Source organism: Passer montanus, unplaced genomic scaffold (genome assembly GCF_014805655.1).
Source record: "Passer montanus isolate IOZ18808 unplaced genomic scaffold, ASM1480565v1 scaffold27, whole genome shotgun sequence".
Taxonomy (NCBI): Eukaryota; Metazoa; Chordata; class Aves; order Passeriformes; family Passeridae; genus Passer; species Passer montanus.
In genome coordinates, this window is record NW_024367372.1 from 9,326,709 (window position 1) to 9,352,975 (window position 26,267).

The 26,267-nt window shown below is 38.7% G+C and overlaps 1 protein-coding gene across 12 annotated transcripts in view; it reads right to left on the reverse strand.

Annotated features, from left to right (window-relative positions):
- Positions 1 to 26,267, reverse strand: part of UNC79 (unc-79 homolog, NALCN channel complex subunit) — a 107,177-nt gene that overhangs the window by 47,568 nt on the left and 33,342 nt on the right. For 9 of the 12 annotated variants that reach the window (XR_005627844.1, XM_039712761.1, XM_039712767.1 and 6 more), the window contains 16 exons: positions 25,095 to 25,235; positions 23,559 to 23,780; positions 22,737 to 22,964; positions 21,235 to 21,376; positions 20,763 to 20,842; positions 20,530 to 20,678; positions 19,345 to 19,502; positions 18,853 to 19,034; positions 17,390 to 17,591; positions 15,600 to 15,779; positions 14,492 to 14,557; positions 10,408 to 10,694; positions 6,518 to 6,700; positions 5,645 to 5,807; positions 2,686 to 2,838; positions 123 to 1,346 (listed from right to left, as the gene is read on the reverse strand). Coding sequence is in view for 11 of the 12 variants with exons in the window: in XM_039712761.1 (XP_039568695.1) it covers positions 123 to 1,346; positions 2,686 to 2,838; positions 5,645 to 5,807; positions 6,518 to 6,700; positions 10,408 to 10,694; positions 14,492 to 14,557; positions 15,600 to 15,779; positions 17,390 to 17,591; positions 18,853 to 19,034; positions 19,345 to 19,502; positions 20,530 to 20,678; positions 20,763 to 20,842; positions 21,235 to 21,376; positions 22,737 to 22,964; positions 23,559 to 23,780; positions 25,095 to 25,235 (3,760 nt within the window). In the remaining variant the exon portion in view is untranslated. The remainder of the gene's footprint in view (positions 1 to 122; positions 1,347 to 2,685; positions 2,839 to 5,644; positions 5,808 to 6,517; positions 6,701 to 10,407; positions 10,695 to 14,491; positions 14,558 to 15,599; positions 15,780 to 17,389; positions 17,592 to 18,852; positions 19,035 to 19,344; positions 19,503 to 20,529; positions 20,679 to 20,762; positions 20,843 to 21,234; positions 21,377 to 22,736; positions 22,965 to 23,558; positions 23,781 to 25,094; positions 25,236 to 26,267) is intronic. The other 3 variants (XM_039712766.1, XM_039712757.1, XM_039712759.1) reach the window with 2 other exon arrangements.

The window sequence follows — 26,267 nt, forward strand, 5'->3', positions numbered from 1 at the left end:
CAGGTAGCACATCAGATGCTATAAATACCCACATCTCCCAATAAATACACACATCTCCTTACACAGGTCTGTTACTAAAACCTTCAACAAAAATAAACCTTTTGACCGGTGAGTGAGCTCACCTGCCTCCTTCTGCTCTCCCAGCTTGTCAAGGATGTTAAAGGAAATGTCCAGGTATTCTCTCTGAATAGCACTCACAGCAATCTTCCTCTGTTTCCTCTGGCGAGGAACAATCTGAATCTTAAATTCTGACTCCTCGGTCTCCCCTTCTTGTTTCTGCTCTGTGTTTTGTTCAGTGTCAGACTCTGTATTGGTATCAAGTTTATCACTTTCTGTTTGCTTTTCAGAATCTTCAGGGACTTTAATAAGGACTGTCTTTACATTTGGGCTTGGAATTGTTCCACTAGGTTTAATTTCCTCCACACTGAGCTCAGAGTTGTCATCAAGGGACATTTCTGGAAGGGCAGATGATTTCTGCAGCAGGTCCCTTTTCTGTTTCAGAGTTAGTGAGTTTCCAGAGGACATGTCCTGAAATGCTTCTGGCTTAACTAACTCTGAAGAGTCCTTCTGATCTTTGGGAGAAATGAAAATGACCTCCTCTATTCCTGCTGAAGTACTGTTGCTTGTATCCTTAGAACTGAAGTCTTTGGAGCAATCTTCAATGCTGAACTGCACCAGCGGAGTCGTGCTGAGGCTGAGCGCAGACACATTGATAGGAGTTGAAGGAGATGAAACTGCAGTTTTGCCAGAGACCTCATCATTCAGTGGGTTTGTTGTTTCTTCTTCTTCATCACTTTCCACTATTCTAAGGGGAGGAAGTGGTTCAAAGACTAAAGAGTCACTGTCTGAAGTGGAGAGCACTGAATGTTTTTCAGGACCCGATGTCGAATCGGAGGACAAATCTATCAGATCTAAATCCTCCTTGGGATCAGCAGTTTTAACTGGGGAGTCCACTTTCACTTCATAGGTTTCCATGCAATTTAGCCTAACCTCTGGTATGACAGGTCTTTTGGTTTCCTGGAAACTCTCTGTGTGAGGCAGACTTTCCTGTGTGTCTATATTTTCAGCTTTGGTGGAAGAATTCTGCCGAGACCGTCCATAGTCGCTGTGCCTGTGCGTGGCGTGAGCAGCAGGGACAGGAGGCTTTTCTAGGTCACAGCGGTCTATGCAGGACTTCCTGCGGTGTTCGTCTAACGAGAACAGCAGGGAGTCTGCGTTCCCTATATCAAGAGATTTTTGTTTTAGAGAGCGCAGTTTTTTTTTCTGAATGCTTTCTTCTCTCACACAGCGTAGAATACTGTCTTGTAAGGCCCCCGTCTCTCTATATTCAGCCAGCTCTATTTCACCTGATCAAAACAGAAAAAGCTAATACTACCTCAGTTGGAGACTTTTGGCAGATACTTTCATCCTTATATCACAATTCAACATGACTGACATTTTAAATACAAACCCAGTATTAGTCAAAATTGCCTACATTTTGTTTTAACCTCAGAATCAAATTACATGGATTTTTGCAACAAATAATAATAACAAAAACGTGCTATTTGGGTAGTAGAGTTTACCTAAATGCTGTCCAAAGTCTGTTCATCCCAGACCAATGTACATGAAGATAGACTCTTTAACCTTGTGCATTGAAAGAGGTGTCATAGGCATGTAATTTCCACAGATACTTGGGATGGCTGCATGTAGTACACCTATTACTTACTGCAGCAGAACAGGCTTAAAATGGATGCTTCTGATTCAAGAAGCAAGGGTAGTATTGGCAGTGAGGATATTGCAGCACAAGCCTGAGATCACAGAATTTTTCCCTGGTGATCCTAGAACCCAGCAGGGTCCAGCAGCTGTCACAGCACCCAGTCCCCCTCCTGATGCTGGGGAGGAGGGCAGTGAGCACAGCTGCACCTGCTGACACTGCCACTGCACTGGTACTTTGCTATGTGAACACACTCATTGAGAACATTTTCAAAGATTATCACTGTTGCTATTCTTATGAATTATATATTTTCACATAAAATAGGATATTCCTAATCATTAATATCCCCATATTTCAAAATACTCCACATACAAATCACTGTGCAGAAAAAAACAGTGATAGAAATTTAAGTGTTCACTCTAGTCAGAATCACTTCCCCTCCCTCTGCAAACACCTAAAATGAAAAGAAAAAACCAAAACAGACAGGTGGGTGGTAGTGAAAATCTCTTCAACTTTTCTTCAGGCTATTGATTCCAGACACCTAAATTTGAAATCAAATTTTCGAAATTTGATTTTGAAAACCTACTTTTTTGCCAATGAAAAACAATTACATTTGCAGACACAAAACCAGATTTGCTTACTGTAGAGTCCCACCTTATCAAGAAAATCAATTTCTGGGAAAAAATAATTTAAGTAGAAAGTCTTCAGCCCAATGGTTGAAGAAAATTTTTTAAAAATCTTAATTTTTTAATTCAGAAGAGCTTAATGTTTCTAAAAATAACTGATGATTTTAGGTATTTTTACTCTGGAGATTACTTTGAGATTCCTGAAAGATAACTCATTCAGGAAAATGAGTGTTCTTCAGAGTAAGACAGAGTAGTTATATTAAAATTAGGCAATGCAACAAACTCTACAAAGAAAGTTGGCAGCTTGAAACTAAGAGCAGGAAATTGTATTTCTGCATAAGTTTATACCAACAAAACAATTCATACTTCTCTGAGCATTCATCTCAACTGGTTGATATTTCACCATTTTGCTGCCACCAATTCTTTTCAGTCTTGCAAAGAAAGTTTGAGACTCTTTATTGCAAGGTCCAGTTGGTGTATCATGAATATCAGATTCATCAAAAACACTGTCTTCCTCTGCTGGAGAAAGAAAAACATTATTACTCTTATGAGGATGCAATTTTTTGAATGAAAAACTGTCTATGTAAAAAAAAAAAAACCTCAGCTAGAGTCAATTCAACCTGAATTGAAAAATGAAGTTTGCTAAAAAATTTGTATCCCAGGTTTAACTTTGTCATTCTTATTACATCTTGAGTTAAGGTCTGAGAGAAATGAAAAATGGGTTACAGTGCAACAAAAGCATAACAAAGCTTTTAACATTCTAAGTTATCTTCCCTACTGATAATAATACAGACTCTTTAGATGGAAGAAATACACTAGACTGGGACACTGACTTAAGTGAACAACTTCTGTAGTGCTGAGTGAGAAATGGTAACTTGAAGAAGATGGAAATTAGTGAAAGAACCACAAGTTAAGGATAAACCAGCCAAATAAGAAAGTGAAAAAGCAAGAAATGGATAATTTTGGGAAGCTGATAATAGTAATAGAATAAGAGCTAAGAGTATGAATTATGAAATTACTGATCTAAGTAGTAATAGTAAAACATTATGCCCTGATTTAAGACCAACCAGAAGAAAATGGCGAAGAGAAAGAAAGATCCAAATCTATTTATCCATAAAAAAAAAATAAAAATGCTGTATGATCTATATGAAACAGCGATTAAAAAAACCAGAAATTAAAAAATAAATCTATCATGCAGAATCATTCTGTAATTCCACGTCCAGTGATTCATCTCCAAGGAAATAAGAAAAACTACTGGGACAATAAGAAAAAAAACAGAGCACTCAAAAGAAAAACAAAGTTGGCCTTGTTTATTGTAGCAAGAAAATAGGATGAGGAGAGGAAATGCATTTGGTGTCTGGGAGGGGCAAGTAAGTCAAAGAGCTAAAATGGACAAAAACTGAAGACTTAAATGAGGCATAAATATCTTCAGTTCTGAGACTGCTGGAAAGGTGTTAATACATGTGAAGCTATGAAACTGCCACCTAAAGACATCAGGGACAAGACACCTAACTGAAATGATGAATCCAGAAAAATCAATCAAGGTTGATAGTAAGAATTTCTACAGGAGCTGGCTTTAATAAGTGCTTTTAACGTCATGTCCTACATGTAACTTCTTCTTCCCCTTACAAACAAATGCTTCTTGTCACAAGATTTAGCATCAGTTTCACAGCAGTCTGTACACTCGATCCCCACAACAAAGTCTGGCAGAAAAATTAGGAAAAAAGTTCAATAGTGGGGAAATTCATCTTTAGCATAGGAATTCTGCCTGACAACAAAATCCTCATCTGTTTACTGCCTAAACACCACCTCTGATGATGACAGCAACACACACATACTACCTGACTAGTGATTAAACAAGTCTCTTTAGAAAAGGTGGGAAAGGCTTCAACTTTCCAAGTCCCTGGGGAATTGTATTGGCTGCTTTTTGCAGGTGAAAGAAAACTTTTCTACACTCTCCTTTTTCTGCAGTCCTTCCACAAAGGAGGAGAACAAGCCCTGTTGTTAAGTCAGTATTTACAGAGTAAAATTTGCCTATTTATGGTCCTTTACCTCTGTGCAGCCCAAAGCCCTTCACAACAGCTTTGGAAAGCAAGTAAATATTGTTGTCCTTACTGTAAACATAAAGAAACAATGCTGAAGTGAGACACAAGGCCACCCAGGGAAGAAATACTGGACACGCTGGGTACTTGGGCACCTCAATTTGTCTTTAAAATGTCTTAGAAACAATCCAGAAATTTAATGCACTTTATAAGTGCATTAGTAAGTCATTATGAATTAAGTCATTAACTTGTCTCAAAACAAAGGCAAATTCATAGTAAGGCCACAGTTGTCTCTTAGCCTCCACTAGCAATACAAAATGCCCAGCTGAGTGAGGTTATGCAATGTGTAGTTTAAATGCACATTAAGACTGCTTTAATTTGCTAGAGCAGAGTAATAGGGTGTTCAGCTAAACAAAACATTGTGCTCCTGTTTTGCTCTGCAACTTTTCACAAGCAACAAGCAGCAAAATAGGAAAAGGTACTGAAATGAAAGCAAGAGAGTTTCTTGGATTTTTCTTCAGAAGAGTTTTCTGCATACTATGAAGACTATTTGAGAAGGAAGATGTAAACAGCAAATAAGCAGCTAAAAAGCAAAATAGCTGAAAGAAGACTACAGAATGTCAAATGGACATGTTAATCATTAACACTTATTATGTAACTAACTTCACAAACCTAAGGAATTACACTCAGTGACACCATGGCATTTGAAGCCCCATGCATACCCCAGTTCACATCATCACAGTACCTCTGCTACACGTAGCAAGCACACACAGAGCTCACCATCAGACAAAGTATAGAGAACTATTCTTTTGCCTTTAGACATCCACCTACATGTTTGCATTAACCTTGTCAACTTCAGCTCCTTTAAGGACAAAAGCAAACTACAGACTGAATTCATCATCTTTTTAGTATCAATATTTGCTGCTATTTCATGCTATACAAAGTTAAATCAGAATGTGGTGTCATGCTGGTTGCACACCTTGTGTGATGTAGGATCAGCTAGCACTGCTGTAAGAAAGAACTATCCAGGCATGGTAAATGAACCATTATGTGCAAGATACAGTCCCCTGGGAGATGTGAGACCACTGTGCTATGCTCAGCCTACAGGGCAGCTGAGAACCTCTTTTGCTACACATGGCTATCCTGGTCAGGTAAGCCCCACTTCAGACTCAATTACAAGTATTATGTTCTAAAGTTCAGACCATATTCACCATTCTACAACATCTGCAAGACTTAGTGAATTAAATCAATGACTCTCATACAAACCAGAGTGTTAAAAGTACCTTTCTCCTTTTCACTGTACCGGCTTATGTTACTGTTGTCACTATACAAAGGACCAGCAGTTGCATGGGGCTTGCAGCTGTGATACTGAGCGTTCAGGGTATTGACTGTGATGTGGATTAGGTGCAGTACAATCTTGCTGATTTCACAGTCTCTGTAGGGGTACTGTTCAGCAAAAGAGAAAAACTTCAGCTTAAAAACTAACTTTTCTCCTTGAATAAACATTCAGGCAGTAAAACAGAAAAATTACAATAATATTGTCAGCTGGATGCCCTTTGCTTTCCCTTGACTATACATTTCCAAATATATCATGAGAAGCAGGACTCTTGTCAGCTTTGTACACTGAATTATTTTAATAAAATATTAAAAGTCCATATTAGTAACATTTAGTGTCGGCACTTCCTTGTATGCCCTATAGACCTGCTGGAAATTTGATAAGCATATCAAAAGTATTTGCAGCTCCATTTCAGTACATAAACACATTACATTTTAACAGCATTTCCTAAAAAGCATCACACAACTGAAGAATAAAAACTGCTAAACTGATACACTCCTCCATTTAAAGTCACTACTTAGGTTTTTTTTAAACTAATTCTAAGTTACTCAAAATACTCCTCACTGGAATTTCATACATCATTTTCCTATTTTAATATCCATATTTTCCTTTTTCAGATAAACACCTGAAAGACAATAAAGACTGAAGAAGCACAGATTAAATCCTATTTCAGACACTGAATTTAAATGCAATAAGTATATCAAAGAAAATTGTCCTTTACAGTTCCATTTGCTTTCCATACATTTAGGTGTTCCCTGTAACAAATTTCAAATTGAAGTGTAAATTTCTCTGTGGACGGTGTTTTGTTAGGACCACTCACCTTGTACAGAATAACAAGCAAAGCCTTTAACCACATCTGCCGAATGTGAGGCTTGAGGGACCAGAGGGAGCAGCGAGGAGGCTGCTGAAAGTAATGCCTTAGCTGAGGACAAGAGCAGTATTTCAACACCTGCACCACCAAGGGAAGAAGGTGTTTTCCCAGGTTGATGTTATAGTCCATCACCTGAAAAGAACACAGGAGTTACCTCACCAAAATCAAATCCACTGATGTTAAAAAACAAAATCATCAATACAGTTGACGTATTAGGTAAGTGAAAGGAAATCAATGGTTTTAAGAAAATTTCACTACCACTTAGAAGCTTTCTGCCATTTTGCCACCTTCCCATTTTAGCCAGATAGACAGAATGAAACAAAGAAAACATGTTCTGAAAGCCTTTCATCCAGCACAGTTTAAATTTTGAGCTACACTGACAAGTTCATAAAATATATTATGCTGAAATAGCCTTGTATTATGGCACTAGTTGATCATGCTTCAATACACAAAACCATATCCTGTATATCAAATGTTTAACAGGATGCACCTGTGAGTTTTGGGGGTTGAGTAGTTTGGTTATTTGGGGTCTTTGTATTAACATTTTAACATTGTACTGGCAGTTTTCTTTCTTTTTTTTTTTTTTCCTCAATAGGCTTGCAACATTGGGCATAAGGGTTTTTTAAGGCCCAGGTTCTGGAATCAGGTAATGACATTAGGTTCTCACTCTCCACCAAAGATGGAGTGCCTACTATGTTATGCAGGAAGTTTATGCACACAAATCCTAAAGGATCCAAGAATAAAGCAAATGAAAATGATCTCTCTCTAAATAAAATGCTTATCAATCTTAAGTAGTGGTGTCGCTGCAGACAGGTTGCTGTAATCACTTTAGTCATAGCATAGGATGCTATGCCTCCATCATGACCTTTGAAGAGCATCATGCTATTTGGGGCCAGTGGCTGGAATCCTAGGAGTGATTCAGAAGTGAAGCCATATATTCCCACTACCCTGGCACAACTGTGTTTCACTTGAAACTGCAATGCCACTTTTCACCATCCTCCTATCAGTCTTCCAACATGAGCTATTTTTGAAATCACACGTGCTGAAACCAGCAGCTAAAGTAGATCACAACAAGGCTCCACAAAGCCCTTGTGTCTGATGCTGCCCGGCGCTGGCCGACACCTGGGAAGGAGCAGAGCAGCAGGACAAGGCAGCTCCAGCACAGCTCCCGAGATCCAGCTGCAGGGGCGTGGTACAGTGGGCTTACTGAATTTTATCAGCAGCTCTCTACATCTAAACAGACTATCTATACACTTCTTTTGGTTTGGTTTGGTTTTATTAGAACAAGAGAAGAGACTAATTTACAAACACTAAACTCATGGTTTCAAGTTCTCTCCTGAACAAGCCAACTAGAATTTTTTCCCTGTAAAATTCTCCGGTTTGATGTGCAGCTGCCTCAAACACTTGTGTAGAGCTAAACAGACGAATCCCGTGTCTATCCACGCGGGGTGAGCCAGTCGAATACAGGATTTACAATCACCAGACTGGTTCTTCCCCGTAACGCCGCGGTCCCTCAGGGAGCGGCAGGCACACAGCACGGCGAGGAGAAGCTCATCCAGGCAAAGCAGGCAGAGCGCTGCCTAACGGAGCGCATCCCGCAAGGCAGACATGCCTGCCGCTGAGCAGAGCCGTTCTCCAAGCTGCCGCAGGAAAATAAGGAATGAAGAAATAAAAAAGGAATAAATGGATAAAAAGGAATGAAGGCCGCGCCGGGAGCGCGCGCTGCGCAACAGCGCCCCCGCGCGGGCGAACCCCGCCACTGCAGGGAAACGCGGGCGCTCGGAGCCCACGGTGGAAAATAAAAACACCGAGACATTTGGGGTTTGGGGTTTTTTTAATTGAACTGTCCACTCGAACCAAGCCCGGAATCAAAACCAGCAAGCCAACCTAATCCCAGCCTTCGTGGAGCTGACGGAGTAAAGCAAGTATTTATGGCTTGGGAAAGAAGAGCAACTGAAATAGATCTCTTAAGAGCTCAGCACTAAGTTTCATTCTGTAAAAACATCTTCGGATTGCAAACAGCATTTCTCTTGTAGAAAAGGTGATTCCAAAGACAAAGCAGCCCTACAGCTTAAGAAACGAATTCTCTCAAAATACAAATTAAAGTTGATGTCTGCTGAACCCTGAACTACTGAAGCTCTCAAACTCCTTTTGACATCAGAGGAACCAGGATTCAGTTATAATGCTTTAAACTCAAATGGTGAATTTGGATCACACAAGACATTTAAAGGTGGAAGAGAAAGGCAGAGGCTGATATTTACAGTTGCAGTAAGGAGAACTTCTGAAAATCAGTCCAATTACAATCACTGAAATTTGGGCTTCCAAATTTGGAAAACACTTGGAAAACAAATGTGTAAGATGCTGTCCTGATCTGAACTGCCGCTTCCAGACTCTCAATACAAGAGCAACAGGTCTGAATCTACTTTTACACTCTTTAATTTAAAACTACACAAATGAAAGATGATTAACACAGAGCCATAGTGCTCTGGGACAATGGAACCCAATGCATTTGCAGCTACCCAGTTTGTACTAACACCATTCATTTTACTTTCTGAAATATGAATACCTGACATGTCCCCAGCTGTCAAAGTTTATCCAACTATCAACATCACATTTAACTTTGAAAAATCACTGGCTCCAATGCATGAACCAGAAAATCTTGGTAGGATCTGCAGATCCAGAGGAGACAAGGATAGCTTTGAGCAATGTTTGAAAGTTACAGAGGACATCTGAAAACACAACCCTCTTTGTTCCCTAAGGCAATCCTTTACAAGAGACTGTGATAAGGAGAAAGCATTGAAGTGATGATGATGCTCCACTGCAAATAGGAATACCCTGCAAGTGCAAAATATTTTTCAGCCCAGTATCACCCACTACTCTATCAGTGGGAATTAACTGAGCCTTAGAAAAGCCTTGTGGGGTAGAAAATTATGGACCTCTTTACAAGATGGAGAAAGAAGGCACAAGGCAAGGATATTCTTGGTCGAGGATATGTTTGGTCATCACATAAATATAGGCAAAAGTTCATAATGGCAATAGCACTGCCTGGGAAAGGGAGAACAGAAAGTCCTTGTGAATTGTAAGGAAGAAAATTGAGCTTCCTGCAACATGAAGAATGTTGAAGAGTTCACAGACCACTCACAAAGGGAAACAAAACCACCCAGGTCTTCCTGAAGAAGAAAGGAGGATATTTTCATGAGGTAAGTAAGGCATTCAAAAGCTAGTGAAAGAAGGCAGAGGATCGAAGCAGTCTCTTATTTTTCAAACAGTAGTAGTATTTGCATGTCTCCCTGCATACAAAACTATAATCTCTTTGCCAGTGATGCAGAAACTTTAGACTACCAGTGGAAAGAAATTCTTTCACAAGATGAAAATGTGTTGAAGTTTTAAGTAGGATTGTTGAGATATTGGGACACAAGACAGATGATGGACTTTGGACCTGGTTAGCATAAGAAATTTGGTAACAGGATGCCTTGGCAAGAGCAAACAGAATTGAAGATTTTTTTGAGGATTAAAAGAAGATTCAATCAGACTGGTTTACCAGAAAAAGAAAATTTCATTAAAATCTGCAAGCAAGAGATGTTGTAACATGCATAAGTTTGTGATTTTAACCTAATCATTGTAATAAATGCTCCTACTCTTCCTAAAACAGTATATAAGCATTGGTAGTGCACAATAAATTCAGATTCTGATCACTTATCAGTCTTCCCCGTGTCTCTTCATCACCAATATAGGATTAACTCATTCAGCCATTATTTTGCTACAAAGACTGTGCTGCCGTTATTTCAACAACGGGCAATAAATAAATAGCAGGAAAGTTACTAAGTGCCTTCACCTACTTGTGCTATTCCAGCAATAAAGGCGTTGAAGCAGGTTGAAACACGCATTTTTTGGGGTGCAATCATGAAGCATCCCTCCTGCTGATCGTAGCCGAGCAGGACGTACAGATGGCGCTTGACCGTGTTGAAAGCTTTGGCGCTGCTGATGTCCGACTCCGCGCTGCTCTCGTCCTTTGCCATGAACTTCATCAGCACTGTGATCAGCTGGTGCACAGTCTGGTGGTCAATCCCAGCATCCTCTGGCAGCAGGTCTTTTATTGTATTATCGTTCTCTGGGGAAGGTTGTCCTATGGGCACAAGAGACATTGGTATCAGACACTGGAGAACACTGTGTAAACTCTGTAAATCCAAAAAACAGGCTACAGAACACACCAGAACTTTTTTCCAAGAGTTCACTGCTCCATTTCTGCCCAAATACACCCAGTGAAATTGCAGGACACAGGCATGTACTTCTGAGGACATTGCTCCTCTGTTGCCTTGGGTCCAATGGCACAGGAACACCTACTGTGTACACTCAACTCCATTTCTCAGCTTTCCCATACTTAGTGGAGCACCTTATTTCCCATCCCAGTGCATTGCTGCCAAAATGAACATTATTATTCTTCCATATCCATCAAATCCCATTGTCACCGAATTCTCATCTGGTATGGTTATCAGTCTTTCCTCAGTAATCATGAACATCCATCTCTGCCAGTGGAAAATGTACAACATGCCAAGGGTAAGAAATATGAAAAGTTGTACCACATTATGATTACACACAGAATGTAGACTTCTCCTATTAGCACTGACCTTTATTTCTCTTAAATAACCTGTAACTTGTAAATAAATGGTGTAATTTTAATATTCTAATTTACCCATATTCTCCATGTGCTATGCTATTCTGACAAAGAATTCCTTTGCTGGTATAACTGCATCTGTTCTAGGTTCTTCACAAGAAAAACTGCCATGTCTCTAATTTTTTAAAATAATTCTAAAGTATGTTGCTTTTTTATTCGTGAGTGAACAGAGGTTTGTTTGGCTGTTTTGCAAAGCATGGGAGATGGTTGTCATTTCTATGACAGGCGAAAATTAAAACTATGCAGGGGGCAGGAATTTTCAGATCCACTTCTATTAAGAAGCACTTTCCTTTATTGGTCTTATTTGGATTAGAAGAAATAATGAACTTTATGTTATACAATATTTTTTGTTCCAGACAGTTTTCACTGGGATTTTTTACTTAAAAACCCTCATTCAAAATGGAAATTCTCTACTCAAACTTATGCTGGACCAAGATTTGCAGATACAAAAAGAAAACAATGATTTCTGAAATAATTAGAATCAGAAATAAAAGAAAACCATTTTCAGAAGTACTTCAAAAATGTACACAAAACATAATCTTAGCTTCATGGATATAAACTGAGAAATAATCTTGTATTCTTACATAATATTACACCCAGGCTAAAATTTTACATGGAATTATATCATAAAGACACAATTTTCATAAGGATGATATCTGATTGTATTATTCAGCCCTATATATTTTCATCTCTATAACATGTTGTGAGATTTTCAATAAAATAAAGAAGGAGATAAGACGAATGAAAAGATCACTAGGGTCTAAACAAATACCGGTTCTCCAAATAGAATTCAAAGAGTAATTAATCTGAAAAGATTAAACCATTTTATTTTCGCTTGCTGAACAATATAATTTAGAAACTCTGTGATAAAATGTTCAATTTCAAAAGTGTAACTCTAACACAACCTGACACTTCCCAGGACTTTTCCTGACATTTTACTTTTCCAGAAATATTACTGCACTTTCTGATGCATTAAAGATCTCATTTCTCATACTGTACCCTCAGGGAAAACTATACAGCAGGATAGAGGGAACAGAGCTTCACCCTGATTTGTTTGTCATAGTCCTACTAAGGATCAAGTCTATGGAATGTCATTCACCCCATTTTTATTTCTATCGTAGTAACCTGCAATAAAACAGCAATGGAGAACTTGTTTTAAACTACAAAAACTGTACAATCCAGTTCAATCAATAGATCTTCAGAGTCTGGGTAACTTCTTCTGCTCTCTGGAATGAGTCTTAGGTTATATCAGGCCTGAACTAAATATTCATTTCATCAGCACAAGGTACAGGGTATCCTGTTATCACATGAGGCTGTTTAAATCCAAGCTAGGAATGCAAAACCAAGACAGCTCTGTCTTTACGGTGGCTAGGGTAACTTTTATCCCTTAAAATTCACGTCCATTTGTATGTGCCTACACAGGATATACACATAGACACACCTATCCTCCCCAGCCCCCATCAAAACCTTCTCACACCACCAAACACACAGCCAGGCAATATACAGCCTCCACACCTGAATTCAATCTAGCCTTACCTCCAAAGATTCAGCTCTTTATTCATGTGCACCTTACATCACACCCCCTTGCCTTCAAATTACTTTAAGGTATATCACAATGTAAATAAAGCAGCAGATCAGAATTACAGCACACTTCATCATCCCAGCTGTGATCCCTATCACTGAAACTCTCTCACTGACTGTGCAGGATAGTGCAGAGGACATAGGAACAAACACGATTCCTGGTGTTTAATCCATACAGAATGCACACTGAATTCAGCTTGCATTTGGACTGTGCAAGGATGCCTGTTTTAGATCTAGAAAGAACAGATGAGCATGAAAACTGGTTCATTCAAGGGCTATGTATAAAATACATGTTTTTCCACAACAGATGTACATCCTCCATTTAGGAGTCAGTTCCTTAGCTGAAACACATATGCTCAGTACAGCCAATGCAGCATTAAAAACTGAAACAAACCTCAAAAATTTTTTTTACAAACATACAAGCTTTTAGGAAGAAATAATAAATATTGAGCAGGAGAAAAGGGACAGTAATTAAGTCTTCTAGTTTCCAAATTATCTGTCATATTCTGAATCATATTATCAGAATTTTTTTGAGATCAGTAGTTAATAGAAACATGAAACATTTTATATACATATTTTTAGTGGAAACTTTGTTTTAACCTTAAGTGATGAACTACCTAAGCCTGGAAAGTGAAGTATAGCAATACCAAAACACATCTAATAAAACCATAATGGATAACAACGCCTACTGTGACATTGACAGTTCTTATGCAACACATTCCTTCAAGCCCAGTATTTAGCAGATGGTTGGTGCCATTAAATGAAGAACAATCATCCACTGATATACCTGAATATTGCATCATGATGTCACTTGTTCCCTCTGTGAGCCTGTGACAACTCACACATATATGTTCTGTAAGCAACTACTTTATCTTCAGTTCTCACTGGGCTAGCACAGCAGGGCTATACCTGATAATTCAGAAACTCCCCTATTTCATTTCACAGCTTAGTCAGCTCCCACAGTGACAAGGTATCTTCTTTTCAGCTGATCATCAAATAAGTTGATGTATTTTGATTAGGAATTTGCATCTGTTGGAAATATTCCAAGTCTTGAAGACAGAACACGAAAAGATTTGAATGTAACATCTTTTCACTTCCAAATCATCAGTCTACACAGCACTAAGAGCAATAACTCTCAGTAGCCACAATTATTAAGAGATTCCTTGGATCTTCCTTTGCTACCTATTCTACAGAAGCCTGACAGAAGGGTGACATCTTCAGAAAATGTCAGTAAATACAAAATAAGGGACTTGAGATATCTATAAGCATGCAGAGGAGACAAGTGTAATATACAATACTGACAGGCAAAAGCATTCTGTCTGCTGTCTTTAAAACCTGAAGGGCTCAAATATCTGACTCAAAACAGGTGAGCCATGGGGCCAGACTAGCAAATATTTACCGGTGGGCAACCTAACACAGGAGGATGAGGCACTGCTGGCATAGCTGACTGACTCCCAAGTCTTACTTACAACTGGAGGCAGCTTTCAGTACAGATTGAGAGCAAAGCTTCAATTTACAATTTTTGGAACTGTGCTGAGATGTGATTCAGTCTGCCATTTAGACAACTTCCATCTTGTGTAAGTTTATCTCATGATTCAGCAAGTACGTCAGAGTTAGAGCATTCCTTTTCCTGTTCCATCAAAGCACACCTCCTTTGTCACACCCACCTGGTGTTTGCTCTGGTGTTCCTCCAAGTGCTGGTGCAGACTGCTCATGTCTGGTCAAGCTCACAGCTTTAGAAAAAAAACAAGAGCAACTCTGTTTAATAAGGCAGCACTGGCACCTTACACTTAGCATATATTCAGTGCCAGCACATTTATGTTCATTTACTCATGCACTGTTGCCAGGCAGTGAGTGTAACTGCTTGGAACATGTCACTTGTGCGCCCTACAGATTTTATGCACTATGTTCTATAACTCTAATTTTCTCCATCACTTAATTTTGCAGGTACAAGAGTCAGCACACAGGAGTCCCTGTGCAGCATCAGTAATTGGTCATGAAGGATTACCTAAGAATCCCAAAATATTCAGGGGGACTGTGTTGGAAAGAATATATATTGCCGTGTTGGAAAGAAAATTACCTTTTAAGTTAATAGTTCACTAGCACCCAGGTTCAAAAGTTTTATCAGTTTCTATTATATGGCTAAGAGCAATGTGAGAGGTCCTATTTGAATATAAAGACTAATCTGTGTTAGCAAAATTCTCTAAATGAGAATGGCCAAGCTTCATCTCTGCTTGAAAAGATATCTGCATGGCTCTCCATACAATCCCATGGTTTTCCAGCACTAGGTCCTCCTGCAGAAGCCCACAGGAAGGATGTGTTACATGGACATTGTTTCTTTAACAAGTGAATGCTGAATATATTCAAAAACTCATTTGAAACATTAACAGCTCTTTTTAAGACATCTAGCATATGCTGCATATACTGATTATTATAATTAATAAATATATTAGTAATAGAGGATTTTTTTCTGTAAAATCTGTATCTATTTAAGACAAAACTACTGCATAGTAGCTGCAAATAAAAATTAATACCTAGAAAAGACAAACTAGTCTTGGAGCATTTTATTCTGGCATTTTAGACACATCCAGACACATTTTGTCCATGTCTACATTCTTTGTCAAACTCACTGACTTGTCATTATCTGAGTAATGCCCAACGCAGCCAGAAGCCAATTGGATAAATATTGACAACTCCAACGTGTACCCATCAACAGGATACGATCCAGGGGGAGAAGACAGAGGCGTGTCACAAAAACATAAACAGGTACTCAACGAATTTTGGTGGTTAAGGTTTCTGGAAGGGAGAGCGCTCTCTTGGACTCGGCGGGTCCCTTGACGCTGTCCCTCAGGGAGCGCACGCTCTTCTGGCGGTTGCGCGCGAAACGAGCCCTCTTGATCTTCCACATTGCCGCATCACTGAGGTTGGCCACGTTTGTCCGGACAGCAGTGATAGCTTTGCAAATGCAACGGACCAAGTTAGGATTCATTCCACAGCATGGGGAGGTCCTACTGCTGCCAAGTGCCAAATGCAACTGGGCCCCGCGTCCCACTCGAGCCAAGAAAGTTTCAAATGGGCCCACGGGGTCCATCTGCAAGGTACTCATTTGCATGCTCTCATTCTAAAAACCATAAAACACCAAGAGGCATAACTGTGTTAAAAAGTTATGCTGTTACTTGGTCAAAAACAGATTCTTGAAGCCAAAAGCTGAATTTCAGGCTAAGAGAGTATGAGGTGCCCCCTACGTAAAAGGGGACAAATCTCACAGGTATGGATCACATTTAGTGTACTCATACCTAACCATGGCCTCTAGTTTTGCCTTACTAACCTCCTGTTCTGCCTGCACCTACCATCCTGATTTTGAACTCAAAAAACTCGTCAGTGTTGATTATGGAGTTACAGTGGTGTTATCAGCAGTATCACTGCATGTCTTAATGGGATCACCAATACTTTTCCACACTCATATCTGCAGTGCAGTGTAACCCTTTGACTTTAATCATCTGAGTGACTGAAGTCAGTGAGTCCATCCTTTGCACCACAAAAATATTTGAAATGGCAAAGAGAAAAGTTAAAAAGAAATCTTAAAATTTTCTTCAGCTTATTTTAAATCACGCAAAAATATTCCTATTTAAAGATATTGCCCTACATTTGCAGCCAGAGGTGTTAGAAAGTGATAAGACTCCCTCCAGACCACAGCAGCAGTTCCCAGCAGTGGGTCAAGCTACTCACATATGGAAAAGAAAACACCTTTGCAGTTCCACCTCTCTCCTGTGGAGCAGTCGCAGCACCTAGACTTTTTTAGGCATTGGGCTCCATGCAAATGTAGAAGGAAGCACTAGGCTGCTGAGAGAATATGCACTGTTCAAACAGCTGTTCCCATCTCCTCCAGGAAAATCAGATGGAAATAGATCTGACTCATAGGCCACCACTTGGGTTAGGAAGTTTTCAATTATTCAGCATTCTAAAAATTTATGCATTAATTAATTTTTAGTGCCTGTCTAGTGAAAGGAAGATTTGGTTTCTGATTAAGAAACCAAGTATGAACAGGACAAACATCTAAAAACATTTGTCACTGCAAAAATAGTTAACTGAGCACTGGCTCTAGGAGTCTATGTATCTCTTATGCTGTGCCCCACACACTGGGGCTTTTCAGAGGGTCAGACAGCTCCTAGGGCTGACTTTGTAGAGACCACCACAGGACAGGGTTGGGCATGATCTGGGATTTGAAGAATAGCACATGTGACAGCATCAGGACTTCTACAGTAGAACAAGTGGGTTAATGTGGGTTGCAGGTGATCATAGAACCAGATCACAGTTCAACCAAGGCTGGCAATCACATCCTAGTGAGAGCAAAACACAACACCCAAAGGTGCAGCAGAATACAGCCTAATCTGTATTCAGGAAGTAAAAAATGCTAACTTCAATTTATTTTATTTTGGCCTGAAAGATTACTTAATTTCAGAGAATTTATACACATGAGACTTGCAACTCTCTCAGACTTGTGCAAGCAGCTAAAATTCCAGAAGCTGTTAAAAAAGGATCAGACAGATTTGCAATATGCTTACTTGTTGGGAAAGGAAATTCTTTGTTGCAGTCCAGATGAAGCTGTGCCTCCAAAGACAGAGTCTCAAAGCGATTCACAAAGAACTCCCAGCTCAAAGCTGGGATATCTGCTTTTAGAAAATGAAGCAGCAAAAGCTTACTAAGAATTGTTGGCCTATCCTTGACAACTGTGTCAAACTGGAAATCAAGGCAGAGGCAGAGACCCTATAGAGGGAAACAAAGAAAACAACACATAACTGAGATATGAGATCTCTTAAGGATTTTTTAAAGCAAAGGGAGGTCAAAGCTCATAACTTCTGTCAGTTAGTGCAGGATCAAGGTTTAGCTCCTTTTTTCTACCAAGTCCTTTAAATCAGAACTAATGCTACTGATCTCAGAGGGAGAGTAAGGTAAGTAAAGAGATAAATAAGCATCATATTTTGAATGTAGAATTTTCTAACATTTTGAGTAATACAAAGGTACAGGCAAAGTTCTATCCTACTGCATATTTGGTACACAATATCAAAGTGCTTTGCTCACACTCCCCATCTGAGAAAATCATTACATTTAGATAACTGAATCAAGCCCTTAATTACAAAAAAAAAAAAAAAGAATCACCAAGGTTAAACAGGGGAAGAAAGATTACATTGTGAAGTGTATCAGAGGCACTTTGCCTGAAAATTCTTCTGTACGTTATCTGCACTAGAATTTTGTCTTGAATGTCAAGATATAAGTTTGATAAGAAAGCCCACATATTGAATATGAAAGTGCAGTACACCGGTTTCATTAAACCCAAGTTCAGCAACAGTGTCATTGAACTCAAGTTCTCTGGAAACTATTTTGAAAAGGTACCAAAAGGAATTAAACTAGCAAATATTAACAGCTTTTTGTAGGCAGTAACCCTGAACTCTTTAAAATACATATTCATTCTCTTCTCCAGAGAACTAGGACTGAATTGTTCTATGAGATTTATTTTTTTATCTTGCTTTTCTTGCTCAGGTATCTGTTTAGATTTAATCATGTGAATCCTGACTGGCAGGCTCTCTCACATTCATAAAATAACATGCCTAACTAAATCTTGAAAATATCAAGACCATGTTTGATTTTGCTCAAATATATTTTCTCACTGTGAGCTCAGCAGGGTCTCATAAAACTTAAATTTTTTTTTCCTTGGAAAATACCAAATTATTTTCAAATAGTCAAAAAAACATTTACAGTTTTCTACAATAGGAGTTCAAACACAATAATCCTCTGTAGTCAAAGTATTTATGGTTGTACTTGATCTTAAAAATTATTTTTTCCATGATTCCAAGTTGGGGTAGGGCAGTATCATTTCCCCTGGTTATTTTGTGCATATGTCAAGTACCAAGACAAATAATGCTTGCCTAAAGAGGTATTAGCAGTGACTGTGATGTTGTACATCTGAACTCCAGGTGAAAAGCCAGCTTCCCACTGGAATGTATTTTTTCCCATGTAGCGCACCCACCTGTAAAGCTGGCCTCTTTATGGTGTCAAGTAATAGTCCAGCTCTTGTAGCCACTGCTGGGTTGACATCTTCCACAGCAGTCAGGAAACAGCAGAATGCATGAGCCAAAGAGTACTTGAGTAGGTGGTTTTTTGTCACAGAGTGAATATCCAAAAATCTGCACAACACAGCCACTTTCTCAACTGTAGCAGGAAGACAAGGGGCATATTAATTTAGGTAATGGTTTATGTACTGATTAATACACATTTCCTAGAAGTATGCACAGCTGAGAAAGTAACAATGAAAAATAGCTAGAAAGAGTTATAATTTTGATTTTTATTATCCAAAATGTCTCATCTTCTCCTTTATTTTACTGCACACTCTTGTGCATAGTTTAGCACCAAATTATCTCAAAAACAGCAAAAAAGGTCATCCCCTATTACATGTCTCCTCACTTACTGCAGAGAAAGCTCTACTTCTTCAGAGAGGAAACAAAGAGAAAATAGAGCCTACCTGCTTCAAATCTCATCTTCCAGTCTTTACTGTTGAAATTGCTGTTTATGATTGTCCAGAAAATGTCAGCTCCATGAGGAAGCGAAAGTGCATGAAGAAGAAGTGGGACTGCCAGGGAAGAAAGCTGAGAGAATTCAGACTTCACAACTCCCCATAAGCTGGCAAGACAAACAAGAGCAAGCCTGCTTATAAAGATACTCCCTTGTTATCCTTTCTTCTAAATGTAAAGAACTTTCCATTAAACTCTCTATGAGCCATGCTGGGCATTTATGTAAAATGCTACAGAGTGGATTGTAGTAAAAACAGTAGGAAAAGAGAGCTACTTGCAAATCTTCAACTACAGCATTTTTTCTTGAAAATCCAGACTCAAATATTCCTCACTTCATTTTGAAAGAGTTTGCCTAGTTCAAGACAACTGCCATGGAACACAGTCTATGCTGCCATTAGGAGTTTCAGCATGACCACATAAGCCACATGAACTGTCTTGACACCACAAATCATGTGCATCCACAAATAACTAAGTTGGATATTCGCAATTTGCTGGTATGGATTCAGGACAGATTCTCTAGGCTGCTAAAACCTTAAGTCTTGGGAGATGCTCAGTGAAATTGATACAGAGCAGCTGTTAAGTGCTGACAAACACTATTTCAGAAGATCATATGCTGATGTTTCAGCTAGCAAGCTGAAAACTCAGCTTTCTTCAGAAGTCCCTTTCTCCAAAGAGAATCTTAAAATGCACAATTTCAATCCAATTCACTGTAAGTGAACAAGCTTCTTGTCCCTCATAAAAATATGGTGAAATACTATTGTTGTCTCAGCTTTAATGCTAAGGTCCTATAAACTGTGTGCCTGCCTCCACAACACCCTTTATTTTATTTTGTAGATTCCAGGAAGATACATCAGCCTCAGATAATGGTATTATTGAATATGAGAGACTCTGACTCATTGCTAAAGAGGTGGCTCACAATGGAGTAGCCATGATGGACAATGCAGGGTTACCTTGACTTCATTTACATCTTAATTAGCCTGTGCAATAACTTTTATACAAGTTTCTTAATCTTTCCACACTTCTCTACCACTCTTGTTAATTTCCCATAGTAAACTTGCAAATTCTTTGACACTAACAAAAATGCATACCTGGAGAACCAATGAAGTATGAAGCCAAAATGTGCAATAATAACCCACCTTGCAATCAACATGTGATCTTGAATATAGGCAAGAAATTGTGGATGGTCTTTTCTTGCTATATACAGGCATTCCCCATGAAGACACAGGATCTTCAGACAATTCAGCATGTTAAAAAGAATGTCTGGTTCTTCAAACCTTGACATTTCCTGTGTAGACAGATGTTTCTCTGTCAACACAATGACACCACTTCACCAACAATACAAATTAAACTAACAAGTAGACAATGTTACCTGCAATATAGTGTATATGAGCTTCAAGGTAACTGGAAGTTGCTGATAACAAAACTTCCTTTCTGTGTCATTCTTTATCGCTGTTAAAAATGTAAGTTACAGACAATATTAAAATTATGTTATCTATGAATTCAAAATGGAACTAAAGAATGTTAAGGTGATGAGAGATAAATTAATTCTAGGCACGTTAACCCTGCAGTCAGCAAAGTTAGCATAGCATGGAACGTGGCATCTAATGGTTTTGCTACTTTATATGTTCAGAAAGCCAAGACTTATTTTAACATTTTTGGGAGACAGTCACACTTGTTATCAACTTATTTACAGCCTATTCAATTAATATGCTGAAAGAATTAAATGCATGATAAAAAAAGTGACTGTGCACTGTTGGACTTGAAAGTCTGCTTGTATTGTATATGAGTGTAAGCATTTCTTTTAAAGCCTTACTGCAATAACCTTTTCAGCCTCTACCTACCAGCATTTTCTGTGGTCTCTGTGTGATTTCCTGGGTTTTCTCCATGCTTTGGTGCTGATTTGTCTTCCTCTTCTCCTTCAGTTCCTATAATAAACTCAGGTCTAGTATACAGAAGACTATCCTCGAGGTTATCTGTGGGCTCCTTTAGGAATATAATAAGTTAAATTCATTTCTTGATGTTACCTACATACATGAGGCCATATCCTGCTGACTAAGCTACATTTGGTGTGACAAGCTGAGCTCAAATGAGGCAGACTTTGTTTACTGCCATGTGCATTTATGCACTCAAATCACCTGCATATCTAATATTTTGCATCAGCAAATGCATACTGACAAAAAAAGTGTGTTTCTGTCATTGATTTAACAGAAACTGTATATGCATATTGGAGCTGAGGTGTATTCAATCAAAGGGCCAATACTTCACCAAGTTTGTCATCCTTGCCTGAAAGAACAGACAGGAGCAGGGTGTTTCCTGCTCTGCTGTGGAGTTACAGGCTTAGGGGCAGGACCTACCTCAACCACTTTTACACTGAAAAATGTAAACTCCAGGCTGGAGTTATTTCTGCCTATAGCAAGGAGCTCAGTATTAAAGGTTCCAACTGTGACATTTACATTGTAAACTTCAGGGTGAATTTCTGGAAGTGTCCCAGCACCCAAGAGACCGCCGTGTTCACTGATTCTCAGTTGAGATGAGAATCTGTACTGGAGGGGTGTGAGATGATTCTTCTAGCACAAGTTATTGAATACCATGTGCAAAATATCTACTTCTAGCATACACATCAAATGAAATTCTGAAAATTTGACATATAAAAAGGCATCACTATTCCCTCCACGGAAAAAAGGCGAATAAAAATCTGCTACTAACACACCACAACAAATGAGCATTAGAATAAATGGAATGATGCCTTCTTCTCAACTAGCAGATGGAACAGTTACATATAATAGACATCCAGCTTAAAATACATTCATCAGACCACCACCACAAGAAATTCTCCAATTCTTCTGCAAAGCTACAGAGAACTTTAATGATGACTAATATCTGGGTTGGATAAAGTTGGATACTCAACCTGGAGTAAATTCCGTTTTCCCACAGTGCTCAGCATTTCAGTCAAGATCCAACTAAGGCTTGCTCACTTGACAACTGATTCACTCAAAATCATTAATCATTTTGTATCCACTCCTTTCTTTTAACAAAAGGTAAGTTTAACACTTTACATTTTATTTGAGACAGAGTAGGATTGGAGTGATGCACATCCAAAGTGAAATAGCATTTCAGTGTTCAGGGGGGAAGAGTTCATGGTGGACAAATATTGCCATCTTTCCTGGGTTCTTTGAATCAGTTCAAACTCAGGAAATTTTACAGTTCAATGGCATTTTGCTTTAACCTTCCAAATCCTTCATGCCAAAAGTCAGTGCAGCTTTGCTTCCTGAGCACAATGGAATGAGAACAGTGAAGGAGTTTCAGCACACCAATAATTCAGACCCCTGCCAGCTCTACTTACCACAAGCCTGATTTCTTCCTTTGGAGCAAGCTGTTCCAGCAGCTCAAAACCCAACTGGTAACACAGAATGCTGGACTGGCACAGACCACATTCAACTGCTTTTTCATCTTTCTGACAGGTGTGAGAACCACCCCAGGGTGCCTGAAACACATTGTTTATGATGGATATTATATCTTTTGAGATGCTGTTCTCTAAGCCCAAAGTGACACCATCATCCTGGAGTTCCATCTGAAAGAAAGTGAAAAGATTAAGGATTTATTATTAATTTAAAAGGCAGAGTACAAACTGTCTGTCCCTTCATACATTTCTGCTAGTTTTATATTACAGTACTAGGAAGAATCTGAGATAAACTGTAACTCAGAATTTTAAATTGCCACTGGTGTTGAGGCCCAAGCTCAAACAGCTAGAGTAAATAGATAATTTCAAGCACAGAATCCATTAATTTTACCTGGAGACTGTAATTTAAAACTCTTGTCCTTGGATTCACAATGTAGAAACTTATCTATCCTAAAATTATGTATCTAACCTAAGCTTATCAACAAATCTCTGCCTCTAGTCTGTAAAAATAAACAAAGCTCCAAGGAAAAGTTCCTTTTACTAGTGACAGGTTAGTATCTAACCTGAATCTGGAGGTATCTACCTTGTTTGAACGTGAACCTATAATTTCTATAGAGATAAAGACAGATGGCAGCTGTACTGGGATTTAAATGTCTTACACTTCATGCCAGGCCCTTAGCAAAAAGATCATCAATAAAGGAGAGCCAAAAGTGACTACAGAACTTCAGTGTTCCTTCCATGTGGATGTTTTTATTCTACAAGTACCTGCTTCAGGATTAGATCAAACATCAGAATGAAGCAATTGAGATTCATTTCCTCATCTTCACATTCAAAATCAATTGTTTTTCCACTAGGATGTCCAAAATTCTTGAAAGGGCTGTGAAAAGGACTACGTATTGGACTCCGAAATGGGCTCTGGAAGGGGCTTGGGAAAGGACTGAGCATGTTGTGCTGAACTCTGCGCCCAGGGTCAGAAGCAACGCTTACCTGAAAACATAAAAAATCAACATGTTCAAATGACTGTTAGACATCTGAGCAATCTCATTCTATAAGAAAATGCCAAAAATAGCAAGAACTCTGACAGCCTTTCCACTCCCTTGTGTAGTTTTTTTGCAAAATATACAGGTGTCCCTTATTAACATCACTGAAGGATAAGATACAATGAAAGTACAGGAACCATATTCTGCCCAGATGATGCATTCTCTCAGGCTAAGTGGCTGACATTCATCGTGTTATTCCTTCTAAGGAGAATTTCAACATCAAAAACCAAACTGAAAATTGGTGCAGGCACTAAAGCAGCCATCAAGTTCCAATGATCATAATCCATGGACACTGACTTTAATGGCAGGAGGCTAATAACGGAGCCCACCTCAAGAGAACTTTGTTAACTAAGGCTAGACCAAGGATACAAGGAGCTGGAAATGAACTAGACACAAGGGCAGTGAGTTGTGTATGCCTGCACTGATTTATGCCCACACCAGTGCAGGCCATCTAAAACACCCTGAGAACTTCTAGGCATTGCAGGGAGATACACATTTGGATGACAAACCAGGTCGACTTTCACACCAGCTATGGTCTGAAAGACCAGACAGTAACTAATAATTTTTTATTGCTTAGTTTAGAAGTGATCATGGGCTAGGTATGGCAGTGCTCTGTGCAGAGCTGTATCAGAAGACTGGCAGACCACATGTAAGGAGTCATCAACTGCCTGGATGCTGTAGATCCTTAAATCTAAAGAATCAGGTCTTTCAAGCAGCCTTATTCCTGGTGTCCTTGAAGCACTTCATCCAAACTACTGGGAAGTTAAGTCGCATCAGACAAAGTATGTGTATGCCTACGTATTTGTACATGTTTTCTTCCAGACCATAAGCCTTTGCCAGACAACTTTAGATCAAATTCTGCATCTCCTGTGTTTGGGACAAAAAAAATGCAGGGAACCAGAAATAAATTCTGCTTTCTCACCCTTTCAAAACATACCTGGACCCACCAAATTCATACCAGAATACAAAAGGTCATTCTGGATGACCAATTGTCCATAACAGTTTGTTCTTGATGGTTACTAATAGAAGGCACAAAGAATAAAACAGCTGAAAATTTACTGACTTCCTACATATATTATCTTTACACTTTTATATGATAGAGTAACATTAACTGAAGTCATGCCTATTTTCTTTCATTTTCAAAATATAAAGTGTCTTCAATCAAATGCTCCCATATTAAAAGATGATTTTTAATTCTTCATGTGGACTCTGTCAGGAAGATTGTTATAAGGAAAAAAAAAGCAGGATAAATATAAGTTACCCTCCGAGCTGCAAGATTTCCTGCCAGTTCACTGACTCTTGATTTTCTTTGATTTGCTAATTCTTTTACAGAATTAACTCCATCAGAAAACATGCTGATTAGTAACTGAAGAGGAACCACAATGTCTAGTTCAGACAACACCTAAGGAAAGACAATAAATAAGAAAGCATCAGTTTCAAGTTGGATCACAAACACCAGCTACTTTATATGCATTTTTGTAACATGATCCTCAGTTCAGCATGTTCTGTGCATTTAATTTTGGGATTCAATGATGTGACGTGCAAGCTTAGATTTCTGTTAGAATCAGGGCAAAATAAAACAGGCACTTTCAAAATATTTGTTGGCATCCACTTGGTGCACCTTGAGATCAGTTTTATGCACAAACACACAGGGATGTGAGGTTATTCCATAAAAATATTTCTGTGAAGCAGAAATATTACCAATACTTGAACGAAGAACTATTTTTTTAATTATTCCTTAAAACTGAGTTCCTTTTTTAATTCTAAGAATCTGGTCAGAATGGTAGCTTACAGGTGTCAGCATAGTGACAGGATTGTTAATTGCACATCACTTGGAGAATATTCCCAATCTATTATACCACTACTACTCAGATAAATATAAACTCATTTGTACTTGTCATTTAAGAGTCATTAATTCAAGAAAAATCTAAAAAAACATGCTTTACTTGAAAACTTTGTATACTAAAAACTTAAAATTACAGTCAGGTAAATTGGTCTTTGTAGAGGCTTAATTAAAATAACCCTCAGCAGGAAAGAAGCAATAATGAAAAGTACAGGTATTATTCTGAGGTGCTGTGGAAAATTTTATATCCTTTTTGAATTCATTGCCCTCAGCTGACATGATTATCCTTGTAGCTCCCTGTAACATTGGGTGAGTGCCAGTTTTGTGTGCAAATATAGCACCAAAAGGGCAAGAGCAGCACAAAACTTGGTGAGTATAGAGCTAGTCTAATCCAGCTCTTCATATGCAGAAACAACTCCAGCTGTTTCTGGAGTCTGGAATTAATTTTGGAATCTACAGAGCAATTTCTTTTGAGACCAAAAAGTGATGCTGTAAAAAAGTCAGCCAGCTGAATGGCCCTAAAGACTCAACTGACAACAAAGGTTTACTTTAAAAATGGTTAAAGAAATTCCCAGGCTTCCATTTTTAAAG